The sequence below is a fragment of the Engystomops pustulosus genome, chromosome 3, assembly GCF_040894005.1.
Source record: "Engystomops pustulosus chromosome 3, aEngPut4.maternal, whole genome shotgun sequence".
Lineage (NCBI taxonomy): Eukaryota > Metazoa > Chordata > Amphibia > Anura > Leptodactylidae > Engystomops > Engystomops pustulosus.
The window spans coordinates 214,598,623-214,616,800 of record NC_092413.1 but is presented as its reverse complement, the minus strand read 5'-3'; the positions used below and the strand labels follow the sequence as shown (position 1 = coordinate 214,616,800).

Below are 18,178 nucleotides of genomic sequence, written 5' to 3'. Positions count from 1 at the left end.
AAATTTGATTTTTAGGTTTTTTTATTTATTGATCTTTAACTTTTTTAATTTTTTTTTTTTTTTACTATTTTTAAAATCCACTAGGATACTTTAACCCTAGGTTGCCTGATTTATCTTACCATGTACTGTCATACTACAGTATGCCAGTATATGGGGATTTACTACATCATTTATTACAATGTGCAAATCGATACAACCTGAGGCTGTCATAGCAACGGATCGCTGCTCACCAATGACGTCACGAGGAGCAACGATCCGAGCCAAGATGGTGGCGCTCATCAGTGGCAATTAACGGGTTAACACCCACGATCGGTGCTTACCGGTAAGTGTTTGCTGCAATAAGCCACAAACACTTACATGCTATGGAGAGGGCTCAGCCCGTGAGTCCTCTCCATACACCCGCAGCCGAAATACATGACTTATAGATATGTCAGGCGTCGGTAAGATGTTAATATTTGATCATTCTGAATTAATAGAGGGGAGGGTTTTTTTTTAAAAAAACTGATTACTGGAACAAAGAGGTCTTTTCAAGAAAAGCCAAAGCTCATTAAAACTGAAAAGGTATATAGCTTTGTACTGCTGTGTTTTTTTTTATTTTAGTGGTCAACAAGGTTATTTTTTTCCCTTTTTGGGAATAATGTAATTGTAAGAGAGAAGAGTATGCCAGAGTCAGGCTCAGCAAGCTGAATGAAACTAAAAGAGAATGAATAGAGTAATCAGGGGTACAAACCAATGTCATAATCAGATATCAGCACAGTACAAAATCAGGAGGCAAGAGGTAGTCAGAAAACAAAGCAGATCTCAAATCCAGAACAGGCAGAAATAACACATGGGTATATAAACCAAATAACTGTCAGGGAAATCCAATCAGACGTGAAATCAAAGTAAACCGTTACCATTTTAACCACTTTCTGCACCACAATGTAATTTTGGGGCAGATTTACTTACCCGGTCCATTCGCGATCCAGCGGCGCTTTCTGTGTGGAGGATTTGGGTCTTCCGGCGATTCACTAAGGTAGTTCCCCCGATGTCCACTAGGTGTCGCTGTTGCACTGAAGTCCGTCGGAGTTCACTGAAGTTCACCAAGCCGGGCCGGGTGCAGGTAAGCGCGTGTCAAGCGACACTTTTTTTTTAAAAATACGGCAGTTTGTCCAAATCCGATGGGTTTTCCAATGGCCACGCCCCCAATTTCCGTTGCATGCCAGTGCCGATGCGCCACAATCCGATCGCGTGCGCCAAAATCCCGCGGCAATTCAGGGAAAATTGGCGCAAAACAGTAAAATTCGGGTAACGTGACGTAAAAACGCGATTTGGGCCCTTAGTAAATGACCCCACTCACAAGCAGAGCCAGTACCAGAATCAGCGGGTGTTAGCTATATATCACCACTGACACTTCACTCTAACACTCATGATCGGGGGAAATACTGGGATGGTTAATGTTAGAAAGGAGTCGTGAACTCTGAAACGCGTTGCGACCCAAGATGTTAAATACATATTTAATCTATTTTGTTGGGTTTATTTCCTCAGTTATTGGTGGTAAGAACAGATGAGCTTGATTGTTAGCAAACTATGGAATGAACGAAAATTTTTGGGAGAAAAGGCGTGAAGAGGGGGATTCAATCACCAAACCCCTATTTGCTTAGAGCAAAATCCCTGAGCCATTACGCCCCCAAAAATGTTACAAATGTGTTGGCCAAAATTCATTTGATCAGCACCTATTCCTTTAGACCAATACAAAATTCCCCCAATACAAAAATGCTCTATGATAAGAGTAATATAAGACTGGGCTCCCGTCTTTGTGCCACCGAAAGCAGAAGGGACCCAAATGAAAAATTATAATGGGGCTTCCATACCCAACACCCAAACATTATTGTTGACGACAAGGGATTGCAATTGGCTTCCTCAAGAGTGACAGAACATTTTATGGAATTTTATGTGCCTTAAACTCCTAAGAGTTTCTCTAGCGCTCATGTGAGCACCCCAAACCCCCCTTCCCCCGATTTTGTTAAACTTTTCCATCCATGGGAACATAGAGAGGACGGAAGAATCTATTTCAGACCATGCCCTTACATGAGAAGGGAGCTATAATTCAGAAGATACAAAACCTTACATCTCTTTGGAACTGCTAAAGATGATGAAGCCCTCTGGTCTTCCCATACAGAAGTGACAATCAGATTGCATATGTAGCGGATGGGAAGTTGGATGCTTCTCTTACCTGAATTTGGATCCTGTTGGATTTCGGAGGTGAGGATGTGGTAGAAGGAGCCTCTGGTAATGTACATGAAGCAGAACAGGACGGTTTATAAACCAGGCAGTGCCTGGGAGGACGTTCTGTTTGACTTTTCTTTAATCAAATATAATGGTAAATGCCATTGTGTGAGCGCCCCCTAGCTGTTGTGCTGACAGAACCCCATCTCCAACAAATGTATTGCCATCTATCCCTCAAAGGGTGACAGCACATCACAATATGGCATAACATCCGAAATTGTGATTATTTCCACCTTTATGCTTCCTCCATGTGTGAAGGGGGAAGGGCCTTGCAGAAAAGTGGGCCACCATTGGGTGTTCAGGTGCGCCTGAACACTAGCTGCAGCCAGCGCCTGTTCAGACCTAAACAGACGCAGGTTAAAGTGCAATTCTACGGCAATCAGCCACCTGCCAGATACATCAGGAGGACCAAGCCTACTCATACAATGGGTAAGGAAAGTATTTTTTTTGCTCATTAATGTGCACTCTGCCCCCAACTAAAATGTTTGATAATTTATTAAACTGAAAAGAAACTGAAAAATATCTACATTCCTTTTTTTACTGTCACGATGGGGGCAGAGTGCACATTTATGAGAAAATTGGTAAGAGCAAAAAAGCTCTTACCAATTTTCTGCAATGAAGCAAACAACTCACTCTATATCCGATGTGCTTGGAGCAGAGGAACATCTCTGGTGCACCTTGTGCCAGTGTTACTGGTAAGGTAGTGTTCAGGTGAGGCCAAACTTAAACGGGTCTGTTCATCACTAACCACTAGATCAGGGAAGGGTCTTATATTTATTAATATCATGATAATTATCACAGTGTCAGTGCCTGTACTGGTGTCTAGGAAGCCGGCAGCAGTTCTGAGTGTTGGGTGCCCTGCATGTTATACACATGAGGCTTGACAACTTCATGTCCAAATTGGTATATAGCCCCCTGTAATCCTCTAAAACGTTCCTTTTTTAATGAAAATGTCCTATTCCAGATTTTTAATTTCCGTCTCCTGTCACCCCTCCCTAAGCTCTGGGATAAAGGACAGTGTGACGCGGACGCACACTGGACTTGTAGGGTGTTGTTTGTTGCCTGATGTGCTTCAGCAATTAGTCCTCTGAGTGGTTGCTCTTACCTAGGCAGTTCAAGTCTAACACTGAAGCCCTTAAAGGGCATCTACCATCATGTTCACTAATGGTAGACTATTCCCACTCACAAGCCCCTTTGGAATTCCTCTTCTTGGAAGTTACAAACTCGTCAAGTCCCGCCTGGTGCCTGACGTCACCAGCTCTCTGCAGTCTCAACGGGTGAGACCAGAGGTGACCAGGTGGGACTGGACGAGTGAGGGGGAGTGAATAAAATATGAGGTCAAAGGCCTCAGGTGATGTAAGCCTCTGAATAATTAGCATATTTTTTCTAACTCTATTTCGTTGTTATCGCACCATTAAGGATGATCATAGTAAATAAGGTAAGAAAAAGACATCAGTCAAGTCATAAAGTCCAGCCCAATACATCATACTGCGTTAGGCTATATTCACACTAACGTGTGCCTGCCGTACTGTAGCACGGCGGGCATGCATCGGTGTCAGATGAGAGGAAGAGGGGATGAGTGCCGCTCACCGACGTCCCTCTCCACAGAGAAACATGGGGCACAACGCCGTATTCCGGGGAGAGATAGAACATGTCCTAGCTTTCTCCCAACTATGGAATGGTACTGCTACCGTACAGCGTCGTTCGCCCATTGCCGTCTACGGGGGGCATATATACATTAGCCGTATATACGTCCCTCATACGGCAGTGTGCATGCAGCCTTATTCCTTAATTCTGAAGGAGCTTGTGAGTAGGACTAGTCTACCAACAGTGAAACTCATGGTAGAGGTACTTTAACCTGTCACATGTGATAGGACAGAGAGGGTAGGCTGGCAACTCCGTTACGGTTACTGTTCATTGAGGAAGTTAATGCCACCTGATCTGGAATTCAGACTGACAAGTGTGTGGAGCACCGGGCAATGTTGCCGGGGTGTTGCCTCACTACCATAAACATCCAGCCATAAAGGACACGTATAGTCTCTGGCCATACATAAGCCGACTCTTCTTGGGGTAGCTTGCAGCCACCTTGGTCTTACAACAAAGACAACACTTCAAAGGTCATGAAAGGATCGGGCTTAAAATATTGGCCCCCATTTATCAAAAACAGTGCAGTGTATACTATGTGCAGTTTACCTCTGTAGTGTGCAGAGGCACCAAATTCATGAATTGTGGTGCACGTTCTTCATGAATCTGGCGCCCCCTGCAAAGCTCCGGAAGTGTGCGCCATGGGGGCCATTTATTATATCCTTAGCGCCTTTAAATTTGTTCCAGTTTTGCATTGAGTCGTCTCTAGAACGCCTGTGCCTTATTTTCGTGTTTGTTGCGCCGCTTTTCTTACTATTCTACAAACCTTCTGACTCTTTCCCACGAGAAAAAGGGACACGGCTTATTGTCTTCGCTCTCTTTATGTTGTATTTTTGTTTAATTTATGCCTATTTTGGGCACAATAATAGGCACAAAATTGGACAAGCTAAAACCTGGTCTAAAACAAATATTCCAAGGCTTCGATACCAAATCCATGAAAACCGTGGGAAATTAATGTTACGGCTTTGCTGCTTATCTCCAACAAGTGACGGCTACATTCCAAAGGCCTTTCGATTTCAAATATGCGCCATTCTTTATTGTGTCCTCGGTTGGAATGCAAATCATTTTGAAAATATGTACATTCTTCAGTATATTGATCATTGGAGAGACGGAAAAAAAGCTCTGTAAAGCACTGCTTAGTGGATACAATGTTTTATTCATAGTTCGTGTACAAGGTGGACTACACGTTTCGGGAATGGACCGTTCCCTTCATCAGGTCCAATGATATATTCCTTAATATAGGAGATAGCTTTTCGGGTAACAGGCAGTTCTGTCCCAGGGGATAGTCACATGATCTAGTCAGGAGGGGACCTTCCGTCGTCTGAGAGTCAGATGCCGCGTATACTGATTGAGGATGCAGCACGGGATGAAATGTTGCTCCCGCCGCGAGTCAGCTGGAACGCTGACTAAGCAGTAACAGCCCCTTTAGGTGCACATTTTTTTAAACAAATTAAAGGGGTACTCTCATTTTGGCATTGACATTTAATTCTTCTGTTTGAAGATCATTTCCCATAAATGTAGCCATTACGGTCGCTTAGAAGCAAGAGTATTGTCCTTGGATACGACCACAGCTGCTGAAGTGATTGTACAAAGAAACAAATTGTTTATGCATATAAAATGTCCAGGAGATACTACATATCCCACAGCCTTCCTGTGGTAATGAGCATTGAATCTAGTTGATCTGTCTGGCCCCAATAGCTCATGTGCTTGAAGAGTGCAGGGGTGGTTGTATCCAAGGACAACCAATGACAACATGGCTAGTGTTATTTATGTTAACACTACTACATTTATAATAGCATCCGATTGAAGAAATGTCTGTTTATGGATGAATTAAATTAAATGTGCCCAGATGAGAATACACCCTTAATGAATTCAGATCCTGTTACTTCTTGGAAGTTTGTATGTGGTAGAAGGAGCCTCAGGAAATGAAGCAGTGTAAATAACACAGGGTCCGGGAATACATCCTGGTTGACTTTACTTCTTTAATTAAATCTTCAGGTACATTGTCATCAAATTATCTCATCTCTAGGTAACACTCCAGGAGGAAAGACATTGGGGGTTATTTATCATATGATAGCCCCCGACCCTCCGGTGCGGCCGGATACATAAAGAGGCTTCGGCGTCGCAAGGAGCTGGCATCCAGGGGTAAATAATTGTGATTATTTCAGTGCTACCCTGTGTGGGAGCCCCATGGCTCACACTCTAGCTCCATCAAAAACAGTGCAAACTGAACTATGTGCAGTTACCTGTGTACAGTGCAGGGGGCGCCAGATTCATGAATTGCGGTGCACATTCCTCATGAATCTGGTGCCCCCTTCACTGTTCGGGAAGTGTGCACTAATTTTTTTTTTGGTGCACTTTGTTCCTACCACAGAATTGTACGTTCTATGTAAAAGGAGCACCAAATAAAAGTTGGTGCACTCTGTCGGGGCAGTGCAGGGGGCGCCAGATTCATGAAGAATGTGGGCCTGAAATCCTGAATCTGGTGCCCCCTGCACATTGCACAGGACACTGCACATAGTACACACTGCACTGTTTTTGATAAAGGTGGGCCATTATTCAATCTGCTCAGCTCCACCTGCTCTATAACATGCTGCCTGCAGATAGGACACTATGTACAAACTGCTCAGCTCCTCCTGCTCTATAACATGCTGCCTGCAGATAGGACACTATGTACAATTTGCTCAGCTCCTCCTGCTCTATAACATGCTGCCTGCAGATAGGACACTATGTACAATCTGCTCATCTCCTCCTGCTCTATAACATGCTGCCTGCAGATAGGACACTATGTACAATCTGCTCTAGTTTTCTGCAGAGTTCTCTGAGTTATCGTCTGTTTCCAGATATTAACGTCAAACTATTGTAAAAAGTTGCCAAAAAGTTGCAAATCCATTCCTGCAGATGTCAGGCGTAGGAAAGCTCTTTATGACTTTTTGAGGACTTATTGCTACTTTTGTTCAAATAAGTCACAAAATCACTAAACACTTTTACTGAGGTTGTTTAAAAAGGCAAAACACCTAATACACATCTGACCTGCAGAAAAGTAGAAAAAAAAAAAAAAACAGGAGCACAAAGCCAAAACTAAAGCTACATGTGCTCCTATGCATCATTTTCTTGGATTCTCCTTCCCTATATTATTCTGCTGGAGATGACACATCCTCTATAGAATTAGCAATAGCAATCTAATATTTGCAACTTTAACACCTAAAATAATAATAATAATAATATATCCTCCTATACAGAACCTGTGTGTATGTAGGAGATGGGGCCAAAACAGCAAAATGGGGAAAGGTCTTTAACCCCTTAAGGACAAGGCCCTTTTTTGTTTTTGTGTTTTCATTTTTCATGAGACCTTTTGATCACTTTTTATAGAATTTTTAATATATTGATATTACATTTTGATAGATTGGGCATTTTCAGAAGCAGCGATAATTAATGTGTTTATGATTTTTCCTGTTTATTTATATCAGTTTTAAGGAACTCCCTAGGTTACTTTAACCCTTGGTTGTCTGATTGATCCTACCATTTCCTAGCATACTACAGTATGGCAGTATATTGGGATTTTGCACACCATCTATTACAATGTGCAAGTGGAGAGCCTGCTTCATACTCCCCCATACGCAACAAGACATACAGTAACATCTTTTTGCGTTTTGGGGTTAAAGCAAATCTACCATCAAAATCCAACATGATAAACCATTCAGGCACCGTCACTGCGGTATCTTCTTATATTTGTTATTCATGGCCTTGTTCCTTCTAGAATCAACTTTATGCTAATGAGCCTCCAAGTTGTAGCTTCACAGGCTTTTACACTGTGCAGGAGTACTTCCCTTTCCACTGTGTGAGATTAACATCAGGCAGAGAGAGGGGAAGTGCTGAGGGAGGGGGAGGCAGTGCAACAGCCTGTGAAGCTGCAGCATGGAGGGGCTCTGGTAACCCCTTCAGAGCCCTTTTGGTGCCCCCTGCACACTACACAGGTAAACTGCACATAGTACAGACTGCACTGTTCTTAATTCATGTGCCCCATTGTGTTCAACTGTGTTTTGGATGGGACAGAGTTAAATACCAGGGCATACACCCCACTGCACAGTATAAATGTCCATATTAGAAGCTTATAATACACAGAGGTAATTATATACAAATATATCTTGCATATATATATATACTTTTATTTTCTAGATAAGAAGACATCCAGGTGACAGAGGTAGCAAAATAGGTAATAAAGAGTTAATAAAATAAAATGTAACTTGTACAAACTGTGTGTACACAAAACAATTCTGCGTGCAGCTGGTCACAATGCAGGCAGAATCAGTGTCTAAAGCAATTTGGGGGGCCCAGGAGCGCGAGGCCCTGGGCCACCTCCCATATCATCCTAATGAGAATCCACCATGTGTCCGGATGTGTAAGTTCTGTATTCTCCTCTCAATGTCCTACCGATGGCCATATGGACCTATAGTTCTGGTTAACTTATTAAGAGAATAGCCGAGGAGGGAATTATAGCTTCCGGATGTACCAACATTTTCATCTGCTTCTGTCGTATGATGAAGCAGCTTTATTATTAATTGAGATCTTATTCAATAAAACAAAATTAACAAAAAATAAGAATTGACCAAAGAACTGATTTATTTCACCGCAGTAGAGATATATGAATTATACAGATCATCACAACCATCCTGATTAACATACCGTATATACTCGAGTATAAGCCGACCCCAGTATAAGCCGAGGGCCCTAATTTTGCCATAAAAACCTGGGAAAACCTATTGACTCGAGTATAAGCCAATGGCGGGAAATGAATTGGTCACAGCTTCTCCAGTATATAGCCTGCCGGACCCTGCCCCATAGTATATAGCTAGCACCTGCCCCCCAGTATATAGCCTGCCAGCCCATATCCCCCAGTATCTAGCCAGCAGTGGGGGAATTTTGATATATATATATTTTTTTACTTAAGTATAAGCCGAGTTTGGGTTTTCAGCACATTTTTTATGTGCAGAAAAACTAGGCTTATTCTCGAGTATATATGTAATATAATACTTCCCACGCAGTGAGATACTGATAAGTTTTGCATAAATTGGTTGTGATATAAATGAAATCAAGTGGAATCCGGGGACACAATTTACTTTAGAGATGAAGACACTAAAAATACATCACATCTTCTGATCCCAGATGGTTGATGGGAGTCTTTGTTTTTCAGACATGGGTCAGATGTTTGTTTTTTTTATCGATCAGTGAAGTTTTTATTGAGATCGTCATATGGTGGAAGATTTGCTAAAATAAAAATGTTAAAAGGATGACTTCATTAACATAGAAGAAAGTGTTAAGCTGCATATTGCCTAAAATATAAATGAAATATAATGAAAAAAATTACCAAAGACCAACATTTAAGGGAACCTGTCATCAGCAGTTGGCCAATAAACCACTACCACTATATTGTCAAACAGCGTAAAACCTTCTGGTATTTGTTTCTTTCATAGTGCAGTATGATCGCATCATCTAGAAAATCACCTTTAAAGTGAGATGTAAATTGGTTGTATAAAGTCAAGGAGGCGGAGAGTTAAACATTAAAGTCACAGTGGAAACTCTGAATGCCTCCTCCTCTGTGATTGACATCATGCATCGGACTTCAGGATATCTGGTTAGTGATGCCTCTGGATGAAGGACCATCAATTACAATGAAGGGGCTTTCTGAGGCAGGGAGAGCTTGACTTCAGTGTTAAACTCTCCACCTCCTTGACTTTATACATCCAGTTTACATCTCACATCAAAATTGATTTCCTGGATGATGCAGGCACACTGGGTCATGAAAGAAACACAATCTTGAAAGTTTTCTGCTATTTGGACACTTATTGGAAGTGGTTTATTAGATCAATTTCTGCTGACGGGTTCCATTTAAGGGAAAACTACCAGTAAGAATTACACAAAGCAAAATACACATACTCAGCTAAGGTCCTCTTCATGTGGGAGGTGATGTCATGTGGGAGGTGATGTCATGTGGGAGGTGTGAATAATTAGCAGCCCTGAGTGTCGGACAGCGCGTCCTTGCACTCCGGCCTGCTTTTTAGAAGTCTTTTTTTCCAGGTAATGCCGGCGTGAAGAGGAGCGCAGATGAGTGTGGGTAGTTTGTTTTGTGTAATTCTTACTGGAAGTTTTTCTAGGAGTTTAACAAACAATAGAAATGTTCCTTTCAAAACTGTATGAAGTAAAGTCAGATCTTGGGGAGGATAACCCTGCCGTGAATTCACGGCATAGAGTGTTGTCATCAGCAATTATTCCCTGAGCAGTATATTACGATACAGTGTAGGATCGGAACTGGATCCGGGAGGGGGGGGGGAGGTGAAGCCTGGATACTACTATGTACTTATTATAATGTCATCCAGAAACGTTATATTTTCTCTGGTTTGGAGTCTGAGCTGGATATGAACATGTGATACTTTGATCATTTCAACTTTTTCATACTTACAGCCAACAATAGTTGCAAACGTATGCGATTTTTCTTTCTTCAGTTGTGCAATCCTTTATGCCACATCCAAGTGCAATGGGGAGATCCCATGGCAACTGAAATATGAAATAATTCAATCAACATTGGGTACAGATAACTACTTGGCCTGATTTACAGGGTCATAACTTGAGGGGGTGCAGATGGCGCAGTCACAACTGGGCCCAAATGCTTAGGGGGCCCTTACATTATAGTCAGGGGCCTGGCACAGAGTTTGCACTGGGGCTCATAAGCTTCAAGTTACACCACTGCTGATACATGTCATGGGGTCATCCTGATATATATCTATCTACAAGATTTGTTCACCCCCCTCATGTATTTAGAACTGGTTTCATTAGAATTTGGAGTCCTTTAGGCCATGTGTACACAGGTGCATGTAAAGTCAACAAAAACGTATTGTGCTCCGTTCTTGTAGTATAATAAGATGCACTCAACTGTTTTTGCCTTGAGCTTTCCTTCATAAATCACAATTTCTGTAAAGCAGCTTTGGCTACATTCAGAGTATTGGTCATGGGGTCTCTAGCTCTGGTCACATGATCTCTGATGTTTGTTGTATCTCACACGCACCAACACTCAACTTCCTCCCTCGTCTTCGTTCACACTACTCAGCTTCTATGTGAATACATAATAGCAGAAGGTTTCGCCTCTCCCCTAAGTTACACTTACGAGAAGAAGGGTAACAATGTTTTGCACATATGACTTACAGGCTCCATCTCACCATTCACTAGAGCTCGAAACCTGAGACTACAATCATTTTATAGACACCCATCTTGGCTTTCTCATACATAACTCTGAGTGTATCTATTAAGGATATGCTTAGTTATGTAGATTCATGTCATGTAACTTCATAATTTTTTTAGTATTTTGTAAATCCACCTTTGGCTTTCAACCTTCTGAGCAGGCTCTCAATCCCCATGATCTGATTCCAGCTTCCTTCTACACATTCCCAATGTTGGTGTTTAGTGGTCGACCCACATGGGTACGGATATAATTTTTTCTTCAACTCTATCCACACATTTATGATTTGGTTGAGGTCTGGGAACTGCGGGGTCCAATCCAGCAACTGTCTTCATTCTCATTGAAACATTTTTTTCACCTTTCTCGATGTACTATTCTGGTCATTGTCCTTCTACAACGCTATGTCATCCTTTTTATACCCATACATAAATAAGCTTTACGAAAAAACTCCTCTTGTATAAAGTGTCCAAAACTTTTGAATGAGAAACACTGATCCCCTTATCACGTATTTACATCCATCAGACTCTTCTGAAATTCGACCCATTGGCGGTTATTATAATATCACGGCCCCTCCAGCATGACACCTCTTGATGCTCCTGCCATGCTCTTGATGTATTTAGTGGCTGTTTGCGCAAAGTGGCCACACGCCGACCCACTCCACCGCCAGCCTTGCCCCTTTCACACCCCTGCATGCCTCCATGGAGTGGAGCTGGCATAAAGGAGGAAACAATTGCAAGCGCCGGCGGATCGCGAGTATTTCCGATTATTTCAGGTAATATTTCAGGATAATTGAGGAATGTCACACTGAGCTTTCTGGTGTGAGATGGGAGGGGCATGACTGAGAGTGCTTCACTTGTTAGTGATGGGAATTACGGCTCTTCTAAGTGAGCTGGCTCATTAGGCTCAGCTCACTAAGAATAGCTGACTCTTCTGGCTCCTTAACGGCTCCCTATATAATAGGGAGCCGCAGGCCAGTCAGTCACCCCACATCACACCACATCAACTCGAGTTTATTGGGTTAAAGAGGGCGTGGTGAGCCGGTCTGGTGGCAGGGTTTAGTGAGCCATCGGCGAACGACCCATCACTATGACCTGTATCACACTGAGCTGTCTTCTAGAAATGAGAGAGAATAGGGAGTGACCAAGGGATGGATTGAGCTGTGTCACACTGAGCTTTCTGCTGTGAGATGGAAGAAGACATTGCTGAGCTCCCTGACTTAATCGGAGCACCAGACTGTAGTCGTTTGGAAAAATGTATTTTGAAATTAGTTTTAAACCATGAATTTAATATATCTATAGTCATCATGCCACCTCCATCACAAAGAAAGCTAAGGTTTCACATAGCTGAGATGTGCCATGAGAGTCCTCTATCAGGTCCTTACCTATAAGGGTACACAAAGGGTCCCCCCCTGTCCCATGTGAGGAGCCTAGAACTACAAGTTATCTGTCATATCTTTTTGTTATCATCTCATGTCAGACACCTCATTATATGTCAAGTCAAAGTAAGAAGAGAGATATCTGTAGATATTATAAAGCAAAGATATTGTCCTACCTAAAGTCAGACTCATGTAAAGGATGTAACCAGAAGACACTTACCCTGCTGTAGTGGTTGATCTCATAAGACCAAGTATCTATTACATAATCCCAAATGAGTCTCGATTTAGAGTGAAATACATTGTCGACACATTTGAGTTCTAAAGGAAAAGATGAAATAGTAAATATACATGAAGGAGATTGGGATTCGTCCTCTGCAGTGTAGAATGGGGGTAAAGTGAGAGATAGTTACCACACCTGTTACTGGCTAGAGGTAAAACTTACTCTTTATTTCACTAAAATTTGGAGGACTGTGTCCTTCTTTGCATTGTTTGGCCCATTCCTCAGCTCGGTCTGCGGCGTCTGTGCTCCATATCTGTAACGGGAAATTTTACAACTTTATTATTTGAACCGACACATGGCAAAAAAATAAGATTTAGGACCCTAGGTGTGCTTTCAGATGAAGTTTTTGAAGCCAAAAGCAGGTGGGGATCATAAAAGGTGAGAACATATTGGGGCTCATTTACTAAGGGTCCGAATTGTGCATTTTCATCGGGTTTCCCGAATATTTCGATTTGCAGTGAATTGCTCCGGGATTTTGGCGCACGCGATGGGATTGTGGAGCATCGGTGCCGGCTTTCACGCGACAGAAATGGCGGGGGCGTGGCTGTCAGAAAAACCCACAGATTCAGAAAAACCGCAGAATTTAAAAAAAATTTGTGCCACAAGAATAGCACTCACATACACCGGGATGAAGAAGGTGAACTCCGGCGGACCTCGGCGCAGCAGTGACACCTGGTGGATATAGGGCGCATGACCTTAGTGGATGTCGGCAAACTCAGAATCAACGTCGGACAACGCGCCGCGAGATTGCGAATGGACCGGGTAAGTAAATGAGCCCCATTATTGAGAGAAGCTGCTCCTCCTCTTATTTCACCCCACTCCTGGTTTGGACATCAAAAACTGCATCTGTAATACTGAACATGTGAACGCACCCTTAATCTCAATTTGCTCATTTTTGTAGATATAACATATATCACAAATTTTTCATTTTGCCATCTTCTGATGCTAATAACTTTCGGTACAGAGCTGTGAGGTGTCATTTTTTGTGGGATGAGCTGAACTTTTATTTGAAACATTTTGAGACTGTACGACCTTTTGATCACTTTTTATAAAACTTTTATATGTTGGATGGATAAAAGTGGTGTTTTTTATATTTGGGTGCCATTATTATGCCTAGAAAAACCGCTATTAAATTTTGATAGATCAGACATTTTGGGACGTGACGATACCTATGATGTTTATGATTTTATTTATATATTCATATATCAGTTCAAGGGTAAAGGGGGCGATTTTAATTTTAACTGTGTATTAGACCCCGTGATTGATCCCACCATGAACTGCTATACTAAAGTATGTAAGTAAATGTGGATTTTACACATCATCTGTTACAATGTGCCACTGGCAAATTGTAACAGATCTACTGAAAATACACAGCCTCACCAGCACCAATCCAAACCAAGATGGCGACTCCCAAGTTGATCAATGCTAGTAATATACAGCAAACACCCAACAGCTTGTTGGAAGAGGCCTTGAGCCCTCTACATACTTCAGTAACCAACATGTGGAGTACTAATTCGTCTCACATTGGTTAAGTGGTCAAACAATGCAAAACACCAAATAATGGTTACCAATCGCATGCGTTTTCTTGAAATACACAACGCAAGGGCCACGTGTGGCTGCAGCCCTTACTTACCATCTCTTGCACATTCCCATCAATTGGATTTGCTTTTCTTCTATATTTATTATGATCATCAAGAATGATTTTCTGTACTTCTTGGAGTTGGGGAGACAAAGCTGAAAGTGGGGGTTCAGACTGGAATATAGTGAATATACAAAGTCATTATCTTTTATTCTACCCTATTTAAAGACTGTTACACTCTATAATAAAGCAAAGCTATAAATCATCTTTATTAAAAACCAGCTACGTTTTTGTGTTCCCAGCTCCAATACTGAAATATATGTCTCCATGGTAACAGACTACAAATAAATCCTGTGTAGTCTGATCCTGGAGTTGTGTGTTATGCAATTACCTACTTATACTCTTCAATATTCTTCCAGGAATCCATAATAACAATCCAAGACGTGCCAGGGGATCCACAGGTGGATAACTCTCATTACAAGTTTTGGTTGGATAGAGATGGCCATTGGAATTAATTTGTTATTTTTGTGCAAATAATTAGAAACATCAGAAGATCTACCATCAAAATCCATCATAATAAAAAATATCATATTATATATGGTTTCCAACTACAACGTGATATTTAAAACTTAGAAACGAAAAAAAATAATAAACATTGTTTTGTAAGATAATTTTCCATCTTGTACAGTAAATTGTGCTAAGTAAACATAATATATATTTGTTACATTGTACAAATATCAACCTTAACATTATAGTAAATTTCATAAACACCTTTTCTCTTGATGCCATAGTTTTCGTGTGAGCACAGGTTTTTGCCAAATAATCAAGGTACTATAAAGTGGCGCCACCCCAATTTTTCTATATTGTCTATATTTTCTATATTGTACAGTGTGGCTACTACTATGGGGGCACTGTTAGTATATTGGATAGTGTGGGGGCAACGGTAATATAAAGGATACTTTCAGGGCATTGTTACTGTATTAGATACTGTGAAGGTGCTGTTACTGTATTAGATACTGTGGAGGCACTGTTACTACATTGGCTACTGTGGGAGAATTGTTATTATAAAGGATACTCTTTGGGCATTATATACTATATTGCAGTGATGGCGAACCTTTTAGAGGCCGAGTGCCCAAACTACAACCCAAAACCGTGCTTATTTATCGTGAGGTGCCAACCAAAAATTAAAGCAGTAACTTATTGCTCCCTGTTCAACAACTTTCATATTGGCCTCCCGAGGACAGCAACACAGTAGAAAGATGGAAAATTTTCATCATTTTAGCCTCTTTCCAGTTTTCCTCCATACACAGAGAATCGTAGGGCCAGCAGGAGGTCCTCCAAAATAATTTGACAATGTCTAATTCTCCCTCTTCCTACAGTCCCAAGTAATGAAGTATCAAATTATGACTGAAAGCAGCATCTTTTAAGTTGCTTGGAACTGCAGGAAGATTCTTTAAGTTTGTCTGGTGTGCTGGGGCGATGGCCCGGGTGCCCCCAAAAAGGGCTCTGAGTGCCGCCTTTGGCACCCGTGCCATAGGTTCGCCACCACTGCTATATTGGATACTGTAGGGCACTGTTACTATATTGGATAGTGTGGGGCACTGTTACTATATTGGATAGTGTGGGGCACTGTTACTATATTGGATAGTGTGGGGCACTGTTATTATATTGGATAGTGTGGGGCACTGTTATTATATTGGATAGTGTGGGGGCACTGTTACTATATTGGATAGTGTGGGGCACTGTTACTATATTGGATAGTGTGGGGCACTGTTACTATATTGGATAGTGTGGGGCACTGTTACTATATTGGATAGTGTGGGGCACTGTTACTATATTGGATAGTGTGAGGGCTCTGTTACTATATTGGATAGTGTGGGGCACTGTTACTATATTGGATAGTGTGGGGCACTGTTACTATATTGGATAGTGTGAGGGCTCTGTTACTATATTGGATAGTGTGAGGGCACTGTTACTATATTGGATAGTGTGGGGCACTGTTACTATATTGGATAGTGTGGGGCACTGTTACTATAATGGATAGTGTGGGGCACTGTTACTATATTGGATAGTGTGGGGGCTCTGTTACTATATTGGAAAGTGTGGGACACTGTTACTATATTGGATAGTGTGAGGGCTCTGTTACTATATTGGATAGTGTGAGGGCTCTGTTACTATATTGGATAGTGTGGGGCACTGTTACTATAATGGATAGTGTGGGGCACTGTTACTATATTGGATAGTGTGGGGGCTCTGTTACTATATTGGAAAGTGCGGGACACTGTTACTATATTGGATACTGTGGAGGCACTGTTACTATATTGGATAGTGTGGGGGCACTGTTACTGTATTGGATAGTGTGGGGGCTCTGTTACTATATTGGATAGTGTGGGGTACTGTTACTATATTGGATAGTGTGAGGGCTCTGTTACTATATTGGATAGTGTGGGGCACTGTTACTATATTGGATAGTGTGGGGCACTGTTACTATATTGGATAGTGTGGGGCACTGTTACTATATTGGATAGTGTGGGGCACTGTTACTATATTGGATAGTGTGGGGGCACTGTTACTATATTGGATAGTGTGGGGGCTCTGTTACTATATTGGATAGTGTGGGACACTGTTACTATATTGGATAGTGTGGGGCACTGTTACTATATTGGATAGTGTGGGGGCACTGTTACTATATTGGATAGTGTGGGGGTTCTGTTACTATAAAAGATACTCTTTTGGCATTGTCACTATATTGGATAGTGTGGGGGCTCTGTTACTATAAAAGATACTCTTTTGGCATTGTCACTATATTGGATAGTGTGGGGCACTGTTACTATAAAAGATACTCTTTTGGCATTGTTACTATATTGGATAGTGTGGGGGCAGTGTTAATATAATGGATAGTGTGGGGGTTCTGTTACTATATTGGCTACTGTGGGGCACTGTTACTATATTGGCTACTGTGGGGCACTGTTACTATAAAATATACTCTTTTGGCATTGTCACTATATTGGATAGTGTGGGGCACTGTTACTATATTGGATAGTGTGGGGCTCTGTTACTATAAAGGATACTCTTTTGGCACTGTTACTATATTGCATAGTGTGGGGCACTGTTTCTCTATTGGCTACTGTGGAGGCTCTGTTACTATATTGGATACTGTGGAGGCAAAATAATTTTTTCTAGGGAAACAGGAGAACAGTATTTAGTCTGATTGTAGCTTAATTTTTGTTAACTTTCCCTGAAGAAATGCTCACCACATCTGGGACATTGTCAGGAACTTCTTTATCTGTGTCTTCAGAATTTGTTTCAACAATCCCCCCCTATGAATACACAGTGTTACATTGTATCAGGATCTACACAGAGGAGAACTTGTGATGCAGATTATGTACAACGCACCTGTATTAGGGGCAGGAAAAGCAACTTCACAAGACACAGCTTCATCTCTCTGTAACACAAGACAAGGTTTATAACAGTTTTGCTTTTTTATTTGTTTTGTTTTTTGTCTTGTAGTAAGGAGATGTTTGTGGCAGACGAACTTTTAACAGAATTGCATAAATGATAGTGAAAGTAACTATAAATGATGATAATTAACTGTAAAATAGAATTTATTAAAGAAACGATTTCCTGTGTCCTTTTTTTTCCCCTGCCTTTCTGCCTCTGTGAAAATCAGCTTTATTACCGTCATCCACCAACAGCTGAGAGATGGACGTTCTATCTGGTTTGTACTTTTAATATCTTATACAAGCTGTCCCCTACTTAAGGACACCTGACTTACGGACGACCCCTAGTTACAGACGG

At 41.6% G+C, this 18,178-nt stretch overlaps 1 protein-coding gene across 2 annotated transcripts; it reads right to left on the bottom strand.

Moving 5' to 3' along the window:
• Positions 1-8,905: 8,905 nt before the first annotated feature.
• Positions 8,906-17,823, bottom strand: LOC140120720 (cysteine-rich venom protein kaouthin-2-like). Of its 2 annotated transcripts, XM_072139674.1 has the most exons (7): positions 17,777-17,823; positions 17,635-17,700; positions 14,435-14,554; positions 12,964-13,054; positions 12,742-12,839; positions 10,373-10,467; positions 8,906-9,180 (listed from the first exon to the last, which is right to left on the bottom strand). In XM_072139674.1, the coding sequence occupies exons 1-7, from the start codon at positions 17,819-17,821 to the stop codon at positions 9,162-9,164; spliced, it is 534 nt and encodes a 177-aa protein (XP_071995775.1). In that variant the 5' UTR covers positions 17,822-17,823; the 3' UTR covers positions 8,906-9,161. The 2 variants fall into 2 exon arrangements, with proteins under 2 accessions (XP_071995775.1, XP_071995776.1); XM_072139675.1 differs by lacking the exon at positions 17,635-17,700 and having other exon boundaries at positions 17,777-17,822.
• Between the last annotated feature and the right edge of the window lie 355 nt (positions 17,824-18,178).

Bases quoted from the DNA above. Each gene is read 5' to 3' on its own strand.
- LOC140120720 (XM_072139674.1), bottom strand. From the start codon at position 17,821: ATGAAGCTGTGTCTTGTGAAGTTGCTTTTCCTGCCCCTAATACAG. The intron at 14,555-17,634 runs GTGAGCATTTCT...ACTATATTCCAG, and splicing joins CTGACAATGTCCCAGATGTG to TCTGAACCCCCACTTTCAGC. The intron at 10,468-12,741 runs GTAAGTGTCTTC...TTCATATTTCAG, and splicing joins AGATCAACCACTACAGCAGG to TTGCCATGGGATCTCCCCAT.